The sequence below is a fragment of the Synchiropus splendidus genome, chromosome 1 (genome assembly GCF_027744825.2).
Source record: "Synchiropus splendidus isolate RoL2022-P1 chromosome 1, RoL_Sspl_1.0, whole genome shotgun sequence".
NCBI classification, from domain to species: domain Eukaryota; kingdom Metazoa; phylum Chordata; class Actinopteri; order Syngnathiformes; family Callionymidae; genus Synchiropus; species Synchiropus splendidus.
Genome location: NC_071334.1, coordinates 17530341 through 17551010, shown reverse-complemented (window position 1 = coordinate 17551010; position 20670 = coordinate 17530341). Strand labels below are relative to the sequence as shown.

Here is a 20670-nt window from a genome sequence, read left to right as displayed (position 1 = left end):
TGCAAATGCTGGACCTGCCTTAATATGTTGCTTAAACTTATCATGAACACAACAGTTCTTTTTAAATGGTTTGCTGAAAAATCCATATCTATAAAAATGTTTGTACTCACTACCCTCTGCCTTCGTACACTACTTTAGCACTCTCTCTTCTCATCAGCATTCAAGCTGTGAAACTTGAGCCAGGGGCCAAATATAGCCCACAGTGTGAGCAGTTAGAGACTGGGACAGATGGGACACCAGGCCACTGCAGAGGCAGTAGTCAATTGGACCCTGAACCTGTGAGTTCCTCCTGTCTTTCTAGCCAATAAAGCTGCTCTTCTGGAAAGAGACGCTTCTTTTGGGCTCATATTCACACAGGCCATAAAACAAATCTGGAAAGAAAGGCCAATAATTTGGATTACAAGACGGTATAGAGGTGAGTTTTTCCTTTGTCGTGTGTAACATTGCATTGTTAGATTGATGATCTCTATCGTGAATCAATAGAATCTAGTGTTTTGAATTGTAATCCTGAACAGTATTAAATAATAATAAATGGTTATATTCATGCATCTTATCTTTACGACTATACAATTACAAATCCTGGTTGTCTACAATCAGGATTAATGGTGCTTCATGGACGAATTGCTGTAGATAGAATGTATAGTGACAGAATGGAAATTTGCCCCGATGGCAGTGGCACTTCTCTGTCTCTCACTGCCTGTTTTGGAAAGTCATCCACATTCAATTTTAATTAGTCCTCTGTTGATATAATTCTCCTCAGCCACTGGAGCGTTCAGAGGGGATTAGTTACCCTCTCGCCTGAAGATAGGTCGTGTTTATAAAGGTGTACATGAATATATACCTGTCCGTCTGATGGAAACGATGGCTTCCTCTCTGCGCTTCCTAGTGGGTTGGGTGGAGCGCGGCTGTGAAACATAGCCCTGGGGATTATAAATAACAACAGCTGGTCTTCAGGACGCCGTGAGGCGCCTAGTAGCGCGTCATTCGTGCAGCCTCACTACAGATTTCACGACATGCAACACGACTTAAGACAGATGATGTCGGTATCATGTGGTGCTCTGTTGATGCTGGAGATGGAGGGTTGCGCTTGAGTTCAGGATTTTCATACTTGATATTGGTAAAGGTTAGGAACAGCTCTTTTTCCTCACATCATTGTTAAGTGGTGCAGCAATTCCTGCCCAAAAAATGTAGCATGTTGGTATATTGTTCAACCAGGAAAATCAGGAAGAAGAATCTGGACTGCATCATCGGTGACATGATGAAACCCTTTGTTTTCTGCATCATATTGCCGCTGACAGTGTTGCCCCAAAAACCTGGCAACAGAACAATTATTGAAGTGAAACAAAAGTACAGTTTGCAGGTTTTAAATTCAAGTGAACCATCAACTCAACTTGTGTATTCATTGGCTGAAAAAACATCTTCTTCATGTAATTGTCATCAGTGCTGCATCCTCAGACCAAGAAGATCACAGGTTTAATTCCTGCTTGAATCAGGATCAGAATAAGACGATTTTTATGGCCATTTTTTGTTGCAAGGCTGGGGCCTTTCTATAATGGCTTTGTGATAACCTTATGATTAGAAGTCTCCTCCTACAACACAAAACAGCGAATGATTCATGGCTGAGTGTGAGTGGTGTTCTGGACATGTGACCCATGATGGACTGGTGACCTGTCGTGGTTTGTCCCCCGACTCTCTATTAGCCAAAAGGAGCATGACTGATACACACATTTCAATGAAAGAGAGTATTTAAAATGGTGGTAATAAGTTTGCCTGTGTTTACTCATGATAATCTTAATCATCCCAGAAATGTATTAAATGTTTTGGAAAGTAACTTCTGAATTGTGTCCGTACTTCATAAAAAAAACAAAAACAAAAAACAAGTGATGTCAGTCATGTTGCCACCTCATCGGTCCTTTGCTAATACCCACCAGCTGTCATGAGAGCAACAAAGGATGCAAGAACATGTGACCCCTCATTGTTGTTGTAATGTTTGTTAATAGTTGCTTGATGAACATTGTGTGTTTTAGGATGCAGGACGGGAGCTGGAATCAGCAGCTCCCCATCTCTCTGCTGCAGAAGGACCCAGCAGGAAGTGGTGCCTCTGAGGGGGATGGAGGTGTGTTTTCCGAGGCATCCTCGGATGGTGAACTGTACATTGATTCTAGGCCAGAGCTGGATTCTGGAGAGGGGGACTTTGCAGATCTTACTGCCTTCTTGAGCGCGGAGGAGATTCATCTGAGTCTGGATCTGGCCCGGGAGGCCTTTGGAGAAACATGTGAATTTGAAGATCCAGGATCCTTCAGTCTAACTTCCCAGGAGCAGGTCCTCCAACCATCCCTTCTTCCTTCGCCCAAGCAGACTGAAAACCCCACGTCAAGCCCACCTCAGTCGACCAAAGCCCAGTTGTCTGAAGACAGCACAGCCAATAAAGTTCCTTCTGTTGTGAATCCTTCACTCAGCAAACCGGATGAGAAAGCCAGCAGCCCCAAGCAAATGCCAGTTTACAAGCAGGACAAACCTCGGCTGCTTCATGGCGGCCTGGAGCTAAACGATCGAGCACCATCAGCCACAGAGTTTTGTAGCCGCGCCGCCACATTCATTGAGGAGCTCTCATCCATCCTCAAGAGTTCTGCTCGGGTGGAGCAACAGGTGGAGGAGGACTCGTCGTCTCCTGATAGTGGCTATCTGTCTCCTAGGAGTCAGCGTCCTGCCCCTCAAGGTTCGGCCGCCGACACCTCGCTGTCCACCAGCCAGAAGGAGCAAACACAGAACAACCAAGCATACGCTGGAGCCCTGTCTGATAGTGCAGTCGCAGGTCTTGCTAGGTTCCACCAGTCTGGAGCCGCAACTTCATCTGGACCCTTGTCACGTCCATGTTTTCTCCAGAAGCTGAAGAGTCAGGAAGTTGCAGAAGGATCCCCCATTCGTCTGGAATGCAGAGTGAGCGGAAACCCCCAACCCCTCGTCAGGTACTGTGTGACATCTGTTCTAAATCTATTCTAATGAAACGCAAAGTTTCTTTTTATGGATTAATATAGTTTATTTGTCACCACTAAAACGCACTAGTGCCACCTCTCTCTGTGGAAATGCGTGGGTTAATGGACTGCTTATTAATTTATTGAAGTTATCCTCACTATGTCGGCATCAAGTTCAAATGTTGAATTTTTTTAATATTCTGTGAATGTAAAGTACAAGTTGAGCATCATGCAGGTTGGTCTATTGAGGATGTTGGAAGCAAATGATAATTTTGTCATACTACAATGAAACGTGTTATTCACAAGGCTGCCAATCGTTATCAAGCTGATGTTTTGAAATTACAAGATGAATGTTCAAAGCTAGTTCATCAGAGAAATATTCAACTTCATGACTTGAACAATGATATCAGATATCAAAAGGAGTATTCTCTTAGCAAGAAGGTTCAGGGTTTGAATCCAGCAGGACCTTTCTGCGTGGAGTTTGCATGGTCTCCCTGTGTGGGTCTCCCCCTGCGTGGGTCTTCTCCACAGATTTCCTCCCAAAGACATGCTCACTAGGTGAATTGGAAACTCTAAAATTGCCCCCGATGTGTGTGTGTGTGTGTGTGTGTGTGTGTGTGTGTGTGTGTGTGTGTGTGTGTGTGTGTGTGTGTGTGTGTGTGTGTGTGTGTGTGTGTGTGTGTGTGTGTGTGTGTGTGTGTGTGTGCGATGGACCGGCGACCTGTCCAGGATGTGTTCCAGCCTCTCGCCCAATGACTTCTGGGATAGGCTCCTGCTCTCCCCGCAACCCTGAACAGGACTAAGCACTGGATAATTGACAATATACATATTAATACCCATCCAAAAATGTAAAATTATATTATATGCAAGGCTAACTACTTTTCTAATTTATTTTGAAGGACAATACAATTTAATGTGTTAAGCTACATTGTTATACAATTCACTCAAAATAAAACTTAAAAAATTATGTATTTTTATTTTTATTATTTTATTTATTAAACATAGTGGAATTGAGATAGTAATGCCTAATAAAAATGAATATAAGCACATAATAGGCACATAAATAGAGGCAAAAGGCTGCATGAGGGCCCTGATCCGCACTTTGCACTGGTCAGGAAATAGATGGTTTAAATGGTTAATTTGTAATGGTCAGTTACTGATATGCATTTTTAAATCAGCCAGTTGGAAAAGGCACTCCCTTTATTAACATGGGACTTTCTTCATAATCCTTTCACTGTTGGGATAATGTGTAACACATCAGCGTGAAAAACAGCGAGTGCGATTTGAGCCATTGACTCAGGCCAGGCTGCTGTCAGCTCCCCATGGCAGGAGCGAGGGGCCTCTCCTGCATCTGTATAAATAGTCCTCAGGCCAACAGGAGCCAGGCTCAGGAATGCAGGCAATGCAATGACAAGGCGTTTTTAGTCAACAGGCTCTCTATCTCCGGACACCTTCTTGGGCTATATGAAGTTAGACTGTGGCATGTTTAACCAGGCGGAAACTAGAGAACCCAGACACACTGGCAGGTCCAATATTGTACGACAGCAAGAGGAGACTTTCATCAGTGAAATGACTGTTTCAATGTTTAGTTTTGATTTCTCAATGACGGGTGTTCGAGTGTCAGTTGCGATGTTGATTTGAAACACGAGGTGGCAGCAAATCGCATATTTGTTATCTACACTACAGGTGTGTTGCAATAATTTTCAACAAAAACAAACATACGAGTTAAGTTATAGCTGGCGCATTATGTCAGATGGAATTTTTTTTTTAATATATATATATAATATTTTTTTTTCCATCTGACATAATGCATCTGACATATATATATATATATATATATATATATATATATATATATATATATATATATATATATATATATATATATATATATATATATATATATATATATATCAAAGTATATAGAGCAAATTTCAAATGAGTTGAAGTTCACTTTTTCTCCATGGAGGGAACAAAAACCATGTCAGGCACAGATTATCCGATGATCGGTGTAAATGGTCTTCTCTGAAAATGTCACCTTGCAAAGTTGTTTTAGTAAGTAGGGGTTGTCTCTTGTATAGTTGTGTATACTTAGTAGTTGTGTCTTTTCTGAACTCTTCAATCCAACATGCGCTCACCTACTCATCGTCATACTTGTGCTGAGCTGCGTATAGTTTTTCTGCACGGCCAGTGACATTCTTGGTGGTTGTGCACTGGGCGAGGTTTTTTGTGGTACGCCACAATTTGTCTTGGTTGTAAGAGTGTTACAGTTCTGAGGGCCTGGTATTCTTCAGTCCGTCTTCATGGAGTTTCACACAACAGTGTGTTAAATGCATCACTGGTATGAGTGTGTGTTACATTGTTCTTCGAACCACATTGTGCATTACTTCGTTCTGAGATCACACTTACACCTCAGTAGAACTGCTTTTGGAGTTTGGCGTCAAAGGTGGTGCTATATACTGCATCTTGTCATCACACAACCTGAGGACTGAGAGAGCAGTTTTAGTCAATGAAGAGAAGTGGGCAGGAACAGTGAAGACAGAGTAGGGTCTCCGCAGAGCAGAAAACCATGCAAGAAATGATCCAGAGCAGCTGTTTTGTTTACTTCCACAGTCTTACTAGATGGTTGCAGGTTATTTAGAAGACACGCTGTATAAATCTTGGTTGAATCGGATTGTTTGTTTTCTGGCGGCCCTTCTAATGGGCTGGCTGTCATACCTGAGTAACACTTTGTTTCGTGTATTTTGGACATATTTATTACATCCAAATATTTCTGATAATGAATTTTGAATTTATTTCCAGTTTTTATATGAATTTTATGGGATGTGCCTCTTGCTGTGTGGTTGTGTACACAGATGGATACAGTAGCTCTTCCTCCTCCACTTGGATCAACTATCTGGAATAAGGTCAGTGCAGGTGACCCGTTGCTGACTTATGACGTAGCCCACTTGCTATGCTGACAGTTTTGGCTTTCAAGCAGGCCATAATTTGAAATTTTCCCTCCTGGGCTCATTTGATCTTAGCGGGAGAGGCTAAGAAGGAGGGAAAGGGACTGGTATTTTTATACCGACTTTTTCTTTTTAGCCAACATGATGTCATTTTTTTTCATTTAAGCTCCAATTAATGGGGAAGTCTGGAATGTGCACCGTGGGGCGCACATTTTAAAATTAATACGACATGAGGGCTTTCTCACTGCAGCATTCCTGACACATGAAAACATTTCAGAAGGTGAAACCTTTTTTTTTCCTCCACAATTGTCTGCATATTTCTCTGGCCAATATAAAGTAGATACTTTGCCGTGTCAAAATACTGAGTACATGTGAGTTTGTTCAGGTTTTATATGAGTTGAGCAGGCAGACATTTCCCTGGGTTTATTGCTGTCTGCATTAGAAATCCGTCCTACGTCAATAAATCAGCATGCACATGGACACGTGTTAGCGGTATTTCTCATTCCTCTGTTAATGGCGGTGCTGACGGATGGAGCTGGAGTGTCTACAGCGTCGACTGTGTCCCCAGACGCTCCTCTCTTGAAGACACAGTGTGAAGTTACACCTAACAAGGTGAGACTTTTCCTGTTTCCCCTGGCTATGACCTGTAACATGCAGAGTACAAAAATGTAGCTAAACAATGTGCAGTGAATAGCGCAGTTTCCCCAACAAAACCCGCATCCAATTGTCAAATGACATCCAGAGTTAGCTTTAGTGACACATAACTTTTTACAATCATTTTTAGCTATAGCAAAAGCTCTCATAACAATAACTCATTACTAGAATGAAATATTGGCCATGTGAACAGACTCGTGCACCTCATTAAAGTTGCTGCCAGTATATGCATTCATGCATCTTTTATTCCACTATGTCCTACAGAGGAGGGTCACGGGGGAGCTGTGCCAATCTTAACAACAACAGGCGATAGGCAGGGGACAAGTTGCATCATCACAGGGCAACACACATATAGACAAACAACCATTCGCTCACACATTCACACCTTTTCACGCCAATTTAGAGTGCTCAATTAACCTGAACCCCCAAATAAGCATGCTTTTTGGTTGTGGGAGGCAGAAAACCCACTCGCACACTGGGCGAAGATGCAAACTCCATGCAGAAAGACGACCAGTCCGACCCCCGAGATGAATCCACAATGGATATAAAGCGAGAAATTAAATTGTTGAAGAGACACTTTTTAAATTTTAAGCTTCGACAGTCATCCCTTTATCAAAGCGGGCAGGCCCTCGAGAAGGTTTCAGCTTGTTCCTTCAGAAAACTTATGGTGCTGACCAAGGAGCTTCTGGCCCAGGTCCAGGTTGCGGCCTGTTTGTGTGTCCAGGCAATGGATCGAATTACCTCATGGTTTTTCCAAAGGTTTGTCTGGCCTACTGACTTTTCCAGATCAGAAGGCATATTCCTCTCGATTCCTCTTATATCTCGAACTTCCGATAACACTTAAACAGAGGCATGGACAGATTCTATTTTTCTTGTGGGTCAAGTGTACGTGCTCGCATTTGAAAACTTTCCTATCGTCATGAGTATGTGAGGGTTTTTCAGTGAAGCCTTCCCGATGACCATGCAGCCCTCTGCTCTTCTTCATGTTGGACAAATCGTTGTGTTTTCAGAGCAACCGTGCTGCGGCCATATATTTCTCTGGTTGTAGAGACATGGAAGGCGTGTAAGAGAAGCTAACACTTAATTTGTCATCATGTGAAGGAATATATTCATCATGACGCATTACAAAAGGTGTTGCAGTACGAATGGCACATACTTTTGTAAATATTAGCATTTGTTTTAGCTATTAGACCAGTGACAGTACACAATTAAGCCTCGTGCTGTCTGAAGTGTAGAGCAGTAAACTATGAGCTCATCTGACGACAGTTATGGGCTGTTATCTTATCGCTGTTGGCACAAAGAAGCAGCAGAAGTCTTGCTCCTGAAGGCGATGAGTCTCTGACTTAAGGTCCATCTGCCACAGTTCATCAGAGAGGGTGGGAAGTGGTTCATAATGTGCTCATAATATCTCTCTCCTCTCCATCACCTCCTCCACACAGGGCTGGCCCTCACTCACGGCCTGTTCAGTCAGTTGAGCAGATTTCAGTCTCCTTTCTCGACAGAACTTTCTAAAGTCACGCAAGGGACTTCTTTAATAAACCTTGAACACATTTTTATTTTTTTTTTGTTTGATTTGTAATGTCTACAGTGAGTAACAGAAAGAATATGACTTAGGCGCTGAAACAGACGAACAGCTTGTTTTCCTGTTTTCTCAGACCGGATGTGGGGAGAGCACATCACTGTGGGACTAATAAACGCCATCTGATCTAACCAAACTGCAGTGCTGCAAGCAAAAGGAGATGGTGGCGCTGCTCATCTTTTTCCATTGTGGCTGCTAATCCTCCTTGGCATTCACATTCCTGCATTATATATGTGGATATTTCTTAGGGTGACTACTTCCCTTTACCATCTCTAAAATGCTGTTAGCTATTTCCTTTGCTACCACACTCACTCAAAAACAATATGGTAATAGTGCAGTTTGCCTCACTTTGAGGAAACACATCCTGTTTTCATTTTCAGAACTTGTGATTTCTGTTTTTTTTTTTTGTCATGAAGAGAACTAAATGACAATTATTTGTCATTTTTTAGAATATTATTTGTATTTCAACTTCATGTTTTCTTTTTACAAGAAACATTGAATTTACTACCTGTTCTGCTCTTGGAGTTTAATTCCAACGGCAAAGAGCAGCGTTTCTGTGGCTCCTGTCTAAAAACATACAGTAAACTATACTCTCTCAACACACTGGTTTCCGCCTTGAAACACCACCGCGAAACACAGGAGAGGAGATCTCCTGTGTTTCTTTTGGCTGTTTCCAGATAAATAGTTTTACATTTATACTTGAAAGACTTGAACTTTGTGTGCCATTATTACTTTAAATTAACATTGTATTGAATTGAAATTAAATCATCTATATGTTCTTCTGGGTCACTTAAATGACCTGACGGGCTGGATTTGGCCCCCGGACCATAGATTTGACAAAGATGCACAATGAGCTGAGCCTTGATAGTGACTGCGAGTGTCCAAAGGCACTCGGGTTCCTGGCATCAGGCCTGAAAGCCAACCCGAGACCTACTGGAGTTTATGGCTTTCAATTGGCTTTTAAGTCTTAGGAAACAGTACATCCTGGCGTTGACATCATAACTAGAGTTAGCCAAGCCTCCGACAGTATGTGGCTGAAGAGACTTCAGTGCAATGGCAAGCTTACCTTGCAACAAAAGCAAGAGTGGAATTCAAGAGCAGGGTAATTACATTCTTAAGGAGTTATATAAGTGGATGGCTGACCGTTGAAGGAGCCGAATACCAGATTTAATATGAAGCATGTCCATTCGTGGACAAAGGCGGCAGTCAAGCTCAGCGGGAGGACGGTAATGTAAGACAAGTTCAATAGCAGGATCGGCCCAGAAAACTATAAATCTTAATTCAAGCGGGGCACACACATTACCGTCGACCAAGTCCATCAACCCTCACGTTGTCCAACCAAATGCTTTCAACCAGATCAAAACAGCTCATATTACCGTAATGAGAAGTGGGAAAGATTCCTGCGCTCACCTACGAGACGACACTCGTCCATTTATCATCCTCAATAAGGCTGAGGCGGTTGGTTGAGCTTACGCTAATCAGCTTTTGGAGGAGACATTTCTGCATGTTGCATTCTTGTAAGGCAGCCAAGGAGCTGCGTTTGATGCTACGTCCAATTCACTCATGCCTTTGTGCTTCTCTTCTCTTCATATGCCAGAGTTGGTCCAACAAGCTCAGGAGAATGACATGGAAATTGCTCTCTATGGTGTGAAAGCCAGAGCTGGATGGAGACGCTAGTTTCAAGAGCAGACTAGAGGTCAAGTAGGAATCCTGCATTCACGTCCGATTTCCCACAAACTAGTGACTTCATAATGTGTTAGCGCTGCTTTGACACATTGAAACTTAAGACCTCACTCCTGGCTTCTTATTCTCTCCCCATTTGGATTCATCACTAGTGCATAAATCCTTGTTGCCTTCGAGGCTGTACTGATGCTCCTGACAGCTTGTGTACAGCTAAGTCTGCAGCATTAGATTTCAGAGTTTGAGCGTGTTTTGTCTGATCTCAGCTAATAAATTATGGCTCACTGGACACATTAGCCTTCAGCTGCCGAGTAGGCTACTGGAATTATACGTTCAGTGAATTATAGACCGTGGTTTCTGTCCCGAGATGATCCCGAAATATCAGGAGACACTGGAGATCCAGAAAACGCATCCGCGCCCGTCATGCATTTGTAATGCAAGCTTCTCGTGGGAACAATTATGTAGTAATGAAAGAGTATTTGAAACTTTTTTTTTTACTTTGTGTGTGGCTAGCACCTCATTCTTCACTTACCTCTACCTGACTGATGATATTTCATGTTGACTGGGTACTTTACTGTCTTCTCAAACTTTTCTCTATTCTTTTTTCTCTACATTTTCATGCCAAAATTGTACAGCAACTATTTAATTTTGACCAATTTTTTAAAATTGTTTCAGATTTGTTTAGGAAAATAATTTAATTATTTTTGCATCATTAGTTTTGGCTCACATTGGTGAATTCTTATCTCCAATTTTGACTGTAAAAATGTAGTTTTTCAACCCCAGATCTTTATTCATTTTTGACTTTTCTTTACCTTAAAAGCTTCTGTTTTCTTATCTCATAATGTCACTTTTCAGTCACTTTACATCAGGACAGTGTTTGTTTCCTGGTATGGATCGGGGACTCATCATACCCTCTTATGAAAATTTAGAAAATGCAGTTTGGACCTCAAGTAAATATCCCAGATCCACTTATGGGACCGGGCCCAGGAGTTGTGAATCCCAAAATGATTCTTTGGACATTTGTGTGAAATTTCACCACTTCAAACTCGCGCCGGACAAAAGTTGACAATCTGGCACACAGAATATCGATAGCAGTTTTTTTTTTGTGGAAAAGCAATTTCAGATCATTATTGTTGCCGGAAAGTTATGATACATATGGAGTCGGCTGACTTTCAGACCCTTATGTGGTCACCAGCCGTAAATCTTGTTGGCAGGAAGATGGATGAGTGTGGTTATGAAGGAACATAAGGAATGGTAAATACATAATGTTTCAAAAACAACACATCCCACTCAGCCATTCCTTGTTGTTGTTACTCAGTATACATTTCCCTGCCATCTATTTGGCAGAATGAGAGATTGTATTTGTCAAAGGCTCACAGCCGGCCAACTATTTGAATTGGCTGGAGCCATTCATTTAATGAAGCTCATGAGTTTATTTTCCAGCCTCTTCATTGTAACTGCTTTTGTTTTGTTCATCGCTGTGGTTATTTGACAGTTCAGAGGATACGTTCTCCGAAGAGGCCTGACGTCACTTGTGTTTTTGTCAACATGTGTCCATGGAGAGGCATTTGTGATTACCATGGTGATGTGAGGTCAACTGACCCCTAGAAGACCTGTTAATCATTCTAATGTGTGTTTGGCCTTGTGCACGTTTGTCCATCAGATCCAGCGTGTTGCTGAAACTGACGGTCAGGTCAGCTTTTATAGTTGTCAAATAATTACTGGGAACATACAGAGACTATAAAATCCCTTCCTCCCATTAACCAGTGTTTTATAGTCACTTAGAGGAAGTATGGGGCCTTTCATGTTGTTATTAGTGCAAATCAGAGCAAATGTTTTCACCAACCAAAAGAATGTGAATAAAAGAAGCGCATGATTGAATGCAGGATCCACCACAGGGGCGGGAAGTTATTAGGTGTGCGTTCCCACAGTCCACTGTAGAACCTCCTAGTAACAAGCACTACAAATAATACATCCAGTCTCTGAGGTCTATTTGACATAGTCTGAAGTGTCGTATTGGCATGTGAGTCCAAAGACCGAGTTAACCATTGTCTTATGTAGCTCTGGATGAGGCACACTTCTCTATGAATAGCCAACAACCGTAGCAGTGACCTGATGGTAGCTGCATCCATGTATCAGTGGTTAGAAATACCCTGTGTTTTTGAAGATGTAAATATAAGCACCCACTTGTTGAAGGATGAACCGGCACCTATGGCACAAAGCTTGAGCAGAGCCATCTGTCTTGAACTTGCCAGGTGCTGCCAACTGAAAGAGTTCTATTTAGATTCTGACTTATGACAGTTATTTTTGTAGCAGCCCAACTGGGCTTTATAGTGGCCTGCTTAGTCCTGGCATGTGGGAATCATCAAGTCTGGCTCCTGCTCTAGTCGTGCGAGACTTTTGTTCATGCTGCAGCACTGTCGACGTTTTATTTTTTTGGAGTCGCACATCGGAACCCCGCAGGTCTCCATGGTGACAGGAGGACTGGTGCTGGGATTTGCTGTGGTGCTTTTGATGGTCAGCAGAGTGGAGATTAAAAGAGGTAGAAAAAAAAATGTTGTTTTTGTTTGGGGGTGTGTTCCCCAAAGAGACAGCAGGCGCGCACATTGACAACATCCCTGGAGATTACCCTACATTTGACGAATGATGAGGGAGATCCTACTCGTATAATTATGTTTAATTATGTCGAAGTTGAAAACAGCATCTGGAGTCAATCTTTATGAATAATCTAGAGGCAAGAAGAAAGCAGGCTTTTTTTTTTTACATGTAATATTTCATTTCCCCCTCTATCTGATGTGGAATTTAACAACTCGGGTCTGCTCCCTCCCTCTCAGCCCTCGGCTCAAGCATCGAATTGTGTGTCTACGTGTGTGAGTGACTCAGTGTGGCAGTCCCGGTGTGAGAGTGTCAGAGCTCAGTGTGGGTCATGCTGTCTTGAGAAGGGGCTTCCAGTACGGCCTGGCATCAAGGGAAGCTTCAAGAACTTTGATTTGGAGTACTAACTAGCAGCAGCACAGCGCCTCAGGTAGGTTACATTTTTAGCTGTGATGTTATTTACAGGAATCAGGATGCTGTGGAATGTTAACTGTATGATGTAAGATTAGTCATGGAACAAACATTTTTTTAAAAGATGTTTTGATTTATTGAAACGTTATTCTTCTCAAGGTAAAATATAGTCATATGTTCAAATGAGTCATACACGTTTTTTTGTTGTGAAACAGGTGTATATTACTGAAATAGTAAGAAGGAGATATTGACTGTGTGTGTGTGTGTTTGAGGATAGCCTTTTGTGTTGAGGTGTGTACATTTTTGGGGTCAGCTGTTGCACATGTCTGCCGCTATTTAAGTTCGGTTCAGCACATGCTCCCTCCCCCTCTTACCTCAGGGGAGTGGGATTCGAGGTAACTGACATAATTGGGAGTTGCTTGACTTACAATATGCATCTTGATATCCCTCTGCACGATGACATAAGCTGTGGTGTGAAGTTTAATAGTGCAAGTATTCACATGCGCGTAATGCATTTAAGCTTCCATGACGTGCCACTCTAAAATTATCTTTGCGCTAAACATCACTGCTGGGGTCCAGTCTCTGCATCACTGGACAGCCTTTGTTAACCGACAACAGAAAGCAGACTAGCTCCGTCCATTCTACCCTGCAACACTCAAATTCCTCTGAGAAAAATGCCCTTTATTGCTTCCGGCCAGATCTTCCATCATCATCTGCAGCTGTTCATGATATTCTGCTGAACTCTGACCCTTGATGCTGTGTCTCTGTTAACAGAGACCTTTCCTGTTTTATTGGTTTTTATGGTCCCTGGAATGCAGTAGGTCATATTTAACATGAGCTTGTCGGGTACATCGGTTTTGACGCTTACCATCATCTACAGTCACTGTATTTATGCTTTAAAGTGAGTCAATAAAAATGAGTCAACTCCAATGTGGAGTATTACGGTATTAAGACTAGAGCCATTGGTTTACAGTTGTCATCTGGTTAGTTCTCATACAGGTCTTTTATCCTGTTTGAAAGTGCCCAGATTCACCAATGTGAAATTATCAAGCTAACAGTTTACAGTGGCTGTGTTAAGCTATAGACAGTTAAAGATTCAATGAGATAGCTAAACACGTAACTAGTCAGATCTGTGTTTATAGTTTGAGATATTACCAAAAATGCGTATCTAACTGCATTTGAAGCGAGAGCAAACCTCCTCCAACTCACCTCATTTCACCTACATGCATTTTACTTATATAACTTGCGTTTGAAACTTCATTAACGGCTGTGAGCAGCAGCTAAAGTCAATCAATAAAATTCTCTGTTCCATTCATGGCCTTTACTACCAGCTCTCTTGGGCAAAAGAACAACCCTGCTTTGCAACTTGTCTCTGCATGAATGGGCTTCTATGTGGTGTATCGTGAAGCTAAAATGTCTTTAATACATTGACCGCTGGGGCAGTTTGTAACTAAGGACAAAGACAGGCGGGATACCACTTTACTTGTCAACATGTACTTTCCTTGACATCTGCGGTCCAAACACACCACTGTCAACCTTGGACTGCCGTCACAGAAACCTATCTTACAGAGTAATGTCCAAATTAGGAATGATAATAAAGATTCTTGGCGGATTTCTGCGTAGGTGTGTTTTCCCCTGCAACATCCTGACAAGGTAATAGTGCTTACAGGATACCCTTCATTTCTCTTTTCGTTCAGAGCTTGACTTGTTTGGATTTGTGGTGAAACTGAATCTGGCTTTGTAAAAATTTCCATGACCGGCAGCAAAGAACAACGGGGTCGGGCAAGGACAACTGGGCCTTCAGAATGCTTTGGAGAGGCCAGGGGACGAACTTGGGTTTGGCCTGCCGTGCGGTATGCGCTCGACGTCTAAACGTGAATGAATCCAACCACGCTGTTGGTGTTCGGTATCATCTGAACTCAATTGTCCAAAATGTGTTGAGGACGGTTGCCTTCTCACATGCTGTCCTTGTTGAGTGAGTGAGTGAGTGTATTGGGTGGTTGATGGTGGAATGTTTATGTCTTCAGGAATCAACTGGTGTGGTGGAATGTTATTTGTATAGATTTGGCGTACTATTATTTAAACAGTCAATTAGATAAAAAGAAGATCCTGTGTGAATGGCCTTCTGTCTGTCTTATGTTTTCCCCTTATCCATTGTTGGTTCAATGAGAGGCTCCGATTCCACTCTCTCAAGAAAAACCATTGAGCTTTTCTCTGTTTTGGGAGGCAATCCGAGACATTAGAGTTAGGCGATGAAGTGAGTCTACTCACAGAGGTCTTCTGCCTCACAGTAAGGTTTCAAGCTTTTTTTGCGTCGCAGAATTGTGATCTCACTGCCATCAGTACGGTCAAGAGCATAAACTAACAGGTTAATAGTAACCTTTGCCGTTTAGCTCAGCTCTTTCTTGGTTACGACTGTCTGTTTCATGCTCCCTCCATCCCTCACCTGTGCCAAAACCCCTGTCCCTTCTTTCTGCCCATCCGTCCACCATACTGGAAGGATATTGTCATCATCACATTTCGAGAAGACCCCATCAGATAGTTGATAGTTTCAGCTCAAGTTCTTCAGTTGTACTTCTCTACTTGGTGACTTTCAGCAGCACTCAAAGTAGCATTTATCTTGGGCACCATGTTCAGCACATTCCGCCGAAATGGAGAGGGGATTTAAAAAATGTTACCGGCTGTCTCTAAATGAGTTTACTTGGTAATTATGCTTAATGGTAGCTCATGAAGGATGACTAATTCACAGTTTTATTGTTCAGAGATGTTGGGAATACTCCTCCCCTTTTCAGTTGTGTGAAGCCCCACAGAACAAGTGAATGATTCCCTCACTCCTCAGTGTCTCAAGAAGCCGTGTCCATGCTTACATGCAACTGCATAACTTGCAGAGATGATTCTGTGTGAAAAGGGACGTACAAAGTTACACGGCTGCAGCAGTCTGTAAAAGTGCCCCGGCAGCCCTGTGGTAGCTCTTTACCAGAACCACAGTTGTTAGTTTAATGGTGACATTAAGTGCACTCCTGTGTGAGATTAGTAAGTTGTTTTCTGAAAATGTCCGAATGAAGGGCCTCATAAACATTCCACGTGTGACAATCTTCCAATTTCCTGATGAACATTAGTTCATTAAAGGTTATGAAGCTTTTTCTTCATGAAAATAGTTACACTGCAGTACATTCCACTCAGTCATAGATGTCACCCAAACTAGATGCTCTAATGTGATTTTTCCCAAACAGAGGCATGTTGAGGTTAAATAATGTGACTCTGGCTTGCTGCTTTGAGTTCAGTGTTTGTCCATGTGGATTGTCTTGAAGCACAACGACAGTACGTGCCAGGCTGTTTGAGGCATGGTAAATGACTTCCTGGCTTGAACTGGGCGCCGGCGGAGGATAAGGTCTCACTGCTCGTGCCATGAACAACTCTTCATAAGCCTCATGTCACAATCTGTTTCCTATCGTTCAACACACCGGTGCCTGGCTGCCTGATAGAGGCGAACAGTTTCCGTTATTTCCGTTGGTCAGGCGATAAGACCAAAGAATTACCGTGAAGAGTGAACTGATGGTCAAACGTCCGCAGAGCGAGACGAATCACAAACGTGCTTCCACACTGCTCAAGTGGCCACTGCTGACAAATTGCTCATTGTAATGTACAAAAAAGTCTGGCCTGACTAATGCTTGTTCACCTCCATGTTTTTATCCCACACCCACAGCGACGAGTGGAAATCCTTCTGCGTCTGAGTTGAACTGATGAGTCAGTCGGCTGCTAGACCGTCGCTATGTATGAGCTGTGCAGCAAGACCTTTGAACCAGCTGTCAGGGATTCTAGTAATGTCACAGAGCCTAACCTCTGCTCAGCTGCTGCCTCAGTCTTTGGGGGAAGTTCTGCCCGCCACTTCCAAGGACGTGATGATATGGCTGTCAATGCCGTGTCCCGAGATGGAACATTAACAGCTTAAAGTGATTGTGAAGGGATGTGCGTAGGTGTCTGTGTGTGAGACATTCTTGTATGGAACAATCTTTTTCTGATCTTGTGAGGACTTTTTGCTTTGTGAGGACATTAAGTCCTGGTTAAGGTTAGCCATTTGTTTTGATGGTTTGGTTATGGATGAGCGGCTGGAGAGAGCATTATGTCAGTGTGTGTGTGTGTGTACCTGGTTGATCCTTACCTGTGGGGACCAATTACTGACAAAACACTGTCCTTGTAGGGGCCTTATGTCAATGTGGGGACCCTTTGACTGGACCCCACAAATCCAGATCCTCAATTTGAGGATGAAGACATCAAAATAACTGGGTCATTTTAATTTAGGTCTAAGTTTGGTTTGGGTCCTGGTTAAATTTAGCCATGTGTTTTGGATGGCTAGGGTTATGTCAATGAAATGTCCCCACAAAACATAACGTGTGATTTTGTACTTCTTTTTTTTTTGAGAATCTGTATGAGTTTTTGATCAACAGAGTGAGGACATTTTTGCGTGGGGGCATTTTGGCCGGTCCTCACTTTGTCAAGTGTCATTCTGAGGCTTAAAACTACAAAATACCTAGATTATTATAATTTGGTTTTAGTTTGGTTAAGAGTAAAGGTTAAGTTTAGCCATTTGTTTTTGATGGTGAGAGACTGGGGAAAGCATTATGTTAACGTATGTCAATGACGGTCCTCACTAAGATAGGAAGACACACATGTGTCTGTGTCTCAATTTTAGGATGATGTTTTCAAAACAACAATGTCATTAGAATTAGCTTTAAGTTCATTCACATGTCCTTCCAACACCCACCACTGATCTTTAACCCTGTTTGAAGAATGTAAAACATGGACACAGCAGAAAATAAGCTGCTTGTGCCTCATGCAGCAGCAGTGAGGAGCTTTGGCATGGTCCTCATGCAACAAGGTGTACTGAAAATCTACATGGAGTTTTGCCAAAGATGAAGGAGAACACTGGAACTTGTTCACTGTCTGTTTGAACTTGTTAATGCCTGAGTATCAAAAAGAAGAATTAGAATTAGACTGATGTTTTGTGGGGGCATTGAAGACACCACGTTCCTCTCTGATGCTGAGACCTGTGACAAGCCTCGCCTGTCTACCTCTTGTTACCATTACTTGAGTCAGCTGACACCTAGACATCCCCTGAGCCTGTGTGACAATTCATGACTCAGCGCTGTCAGACATGTGAACGGCTGTAAAACAAACTACTGTAACATTTAGATTCAAACAACAGTATTGCACATTTCATGGTGGTTCAACGTCTTAGGAAAACCTAACAAAGCATCATCTTCCTCTGGCTCCGCAGGTGGTTCTGTGAGGGCAGAGAACTGCACAACTCTCCTGACATCCAAATTTGGAGGGATGGTGACCTCCACACGCTGGTGATCGCCGAAGCATTTGAGGACGACACTGGACGCTACACCTGCGTGGCCTCCAACAGCCTGGGAGCCGACAACACCTCGGCTGAGGTTTATATAGAAGGTCAGCTGTCAGGGAGAGTTTCATGCTGATCATTTAGGAGAACCTTCCCAGAACAATTGCTGGACGTGCATCGCAAGGTATTAAATCATCTCCCTGGTGACTCTGATCTCAATTAGGAGCCTCATCCTCTGACTCTGACGGTGAAGGAGCTGCCTCCAAGACCAGAACAGGAACCATGCCACAGTACGTGTTCTAAGTCCTCGCCAGGACCTTTGACTTAGTGAACCTTGAACCCTTCAAAGGTTTAACAGAGGCCTGAAGCAGCTTTGGAGATTTCCCTGCTGCTTTTTAACTGCTCTCTTAATGGGCGCTTAAAAAGGAGCCGGTGAAGCGGCTGACCCGCGACACGCTGAACCATTACACAGACTCGATGTGAATGATCAGAGGTGAAGAGGGTTCATGTTGTCGAACAATAAACCTGCCAAGGTTGTCCCTTTGTGTTCATCCTCTTCAGCTCAACTATGCACCTTTACCACGAGACCCTGCTATTCGTTTCCTGACTACAATCAGCTCCACGCCAGTCGACATATTTTTGCCAGTGCTGTTCTTGTCTTGAGCTGTCTGGAGCACTCAGGGTTTTATGGTCTTGTTTTCCTTCATGGCTCTAATTAGCCTTTTCTCCAGAAAAGCAATGTCCACCAGACACAGAAGAGTCGGGGGTGGAGGATGCTGCACAAATATCTGAGTCGGTCCAACTTGAACACTGAACAGAACAGTGTGTGTTTTGACTTCTATAGCAGCCATTCCAGATTCAACTTGAGTGAAATACACAGGATTTGTTGCAGTTCAATCCTGAGAGATTCCCACACTTGGTCTCTTTGGTCTCTCTTACACAACGATCACAAGACGACACATTTCTCTTAAAGCTACCAGTCGTAAGCAGCAGGATCCTCTTGTTCAATAGGCAGCGCTTCAATCATGGTACAAATCTGACTCACTTCCTGGCTTCTTTCCTGTTTAACCATATAAGCTGATATCATCTTAATGACTGGGATGGACGCTGTTTCAGTCACTTGTGCAGTTGAACCTTCGGCATGATGATGATGATGATTTTCTAATGCATGTTTCTCTTACTTCAGACTTCAAAAGAAGACCACTTCAATGTCTCTGACAATTCGTTCGTCGTCCCCCAAAACCCCAGAATTCCTCCCTCTTCGCACCACACTGGTCCAGTCTCTGTCTCAGCCCCTGCAGCGGGTAAATCGCCCAAACAAACACGCCTGTGAAAGTCGGACAGAAGATAAAGAAGGATGTTTGTATCAACATGAGCTTGTGTTTCAGATGCAGAGTCCCGTTGGGTCACTGTACAGTGGAGACGTTTCAGGACCACCAGTGTTCACCAAGGTGGGCGTATCTGCCTGTTTACTGGAGCTCAGCTCCAGCTGGGGGTTCAGTTTTAAATGATGTGCTGTAACACAAACCGGGCATTGAAAACTAATCATTGATGCTGCTACTTATATTTAGTGGCTAACCACATGGAACAAATTGCGTATATTTTGACAATATATTCACACGACGTGTAGCCAGATATGCTGGAATTAATTCGACATTTTTTCAATGCACCACTTTCAAACCTATTTTACTTGAAATGTTTGCTGTTATGAACATAGTTTTAACATAAGTGAACATTATTTGACAGCGAATGCAACATAAGGATTGTACATTTAGATTGTGAGAGAAAAAAATTAAATAGCTTTGTATATTTTAAGGAACAAGTGATATGGTCTCAGGAAGTGAACGCAATGTGTCTGAATTGTTCGGAATAACATTTCTAAATACTCAGTGAAAATATTATAAGCACTTAAGTTTTGAGGAATAAAAGGAAATAAAGAATAATAGCAGATTGAATAATAGCACGTACATACATCCATCTTCAGCTAACCAGCGGTTAGTCCTGTTCAGGGTTGCAGTTAGTGAGGAGCCTATCCCAGCAGCCACTGGGCAGGAGAAAGGCAGGACCACACCCTGGACGGGTCGCCAGTCCATCGCAGGAACACACATAAGCACGTGTAGGGGCACTTTTAGAGTGTCCAATTAACCTAGCGAGTATGTCTTTGGACTGTGGGAGGAAACCGGAGTACCCAGAGAAAACCTACACGGGGCTGGGGAGAACATGCAAACTCCAGCCAGAAAGGTCCAGAGCTGGATTTGAACCCTGAACCTTCTTGCTGAGAGGCAACCATTGCAAACCATTAATAGTATGTAATAGTCAGTAGTAATATATAATATTATGAAAATAAAAATATCTCCAATGTTTTTTAGTGATTGCAAAGTGGAAAAATTGGTTGTTTGTCTGGCAAACCTTCACCCAGTTTTCCAACAATGTTACACATTATTTAAAGAAATCAAGAGAAGTAGACAACCTGATCTGTCG

General features: G+C 42.7%; 1 protein-coding gene across 6 annotated transcripts in view; it reads left to right on the top strand.

Moving 5' to 3' along the window:
* Positions 1–263: 263 nt before the first annotated feature.
* The window catches only part of palld (palladin, cytoskeletal associated protein), a 43085-nt gene continuing 22678 nt past the window's right edge, over positions 264–20670 (top strand). For 3 of the 6 annotated variants that reach the window (XM_053876572.1, XM_053876592.1, XM_053876582.1), the window contains exons 1-6: positions 264–278; positions 2028–2969; positions 18121–18296; positions 18413–18479; positions 19376–19493; positions 19578–19640. In XM_053876572.1, coding sequence (XP_053732547.1) covers positions 2029–2969; positions 18121–18296; positions 18413–18479; positions 19376–19493; positions 19578–19640 — 1365 coding nt within the window. In that variant the 5' untranslated portion in view covers positions 264–278; position 2028. Of the gene's footprint in view, positions 279–2027; positions 2970–12724; positions 12862–14364; positions 14496–18120; positions 18480–19375; positions 19494–19577; positions 19641–20670 lie in introns of those variants that run through there. The other 3 variants (XM_053876609.1, XM_053876601.1, XM_053876616.1) reach the window with 3 other exon arrangements.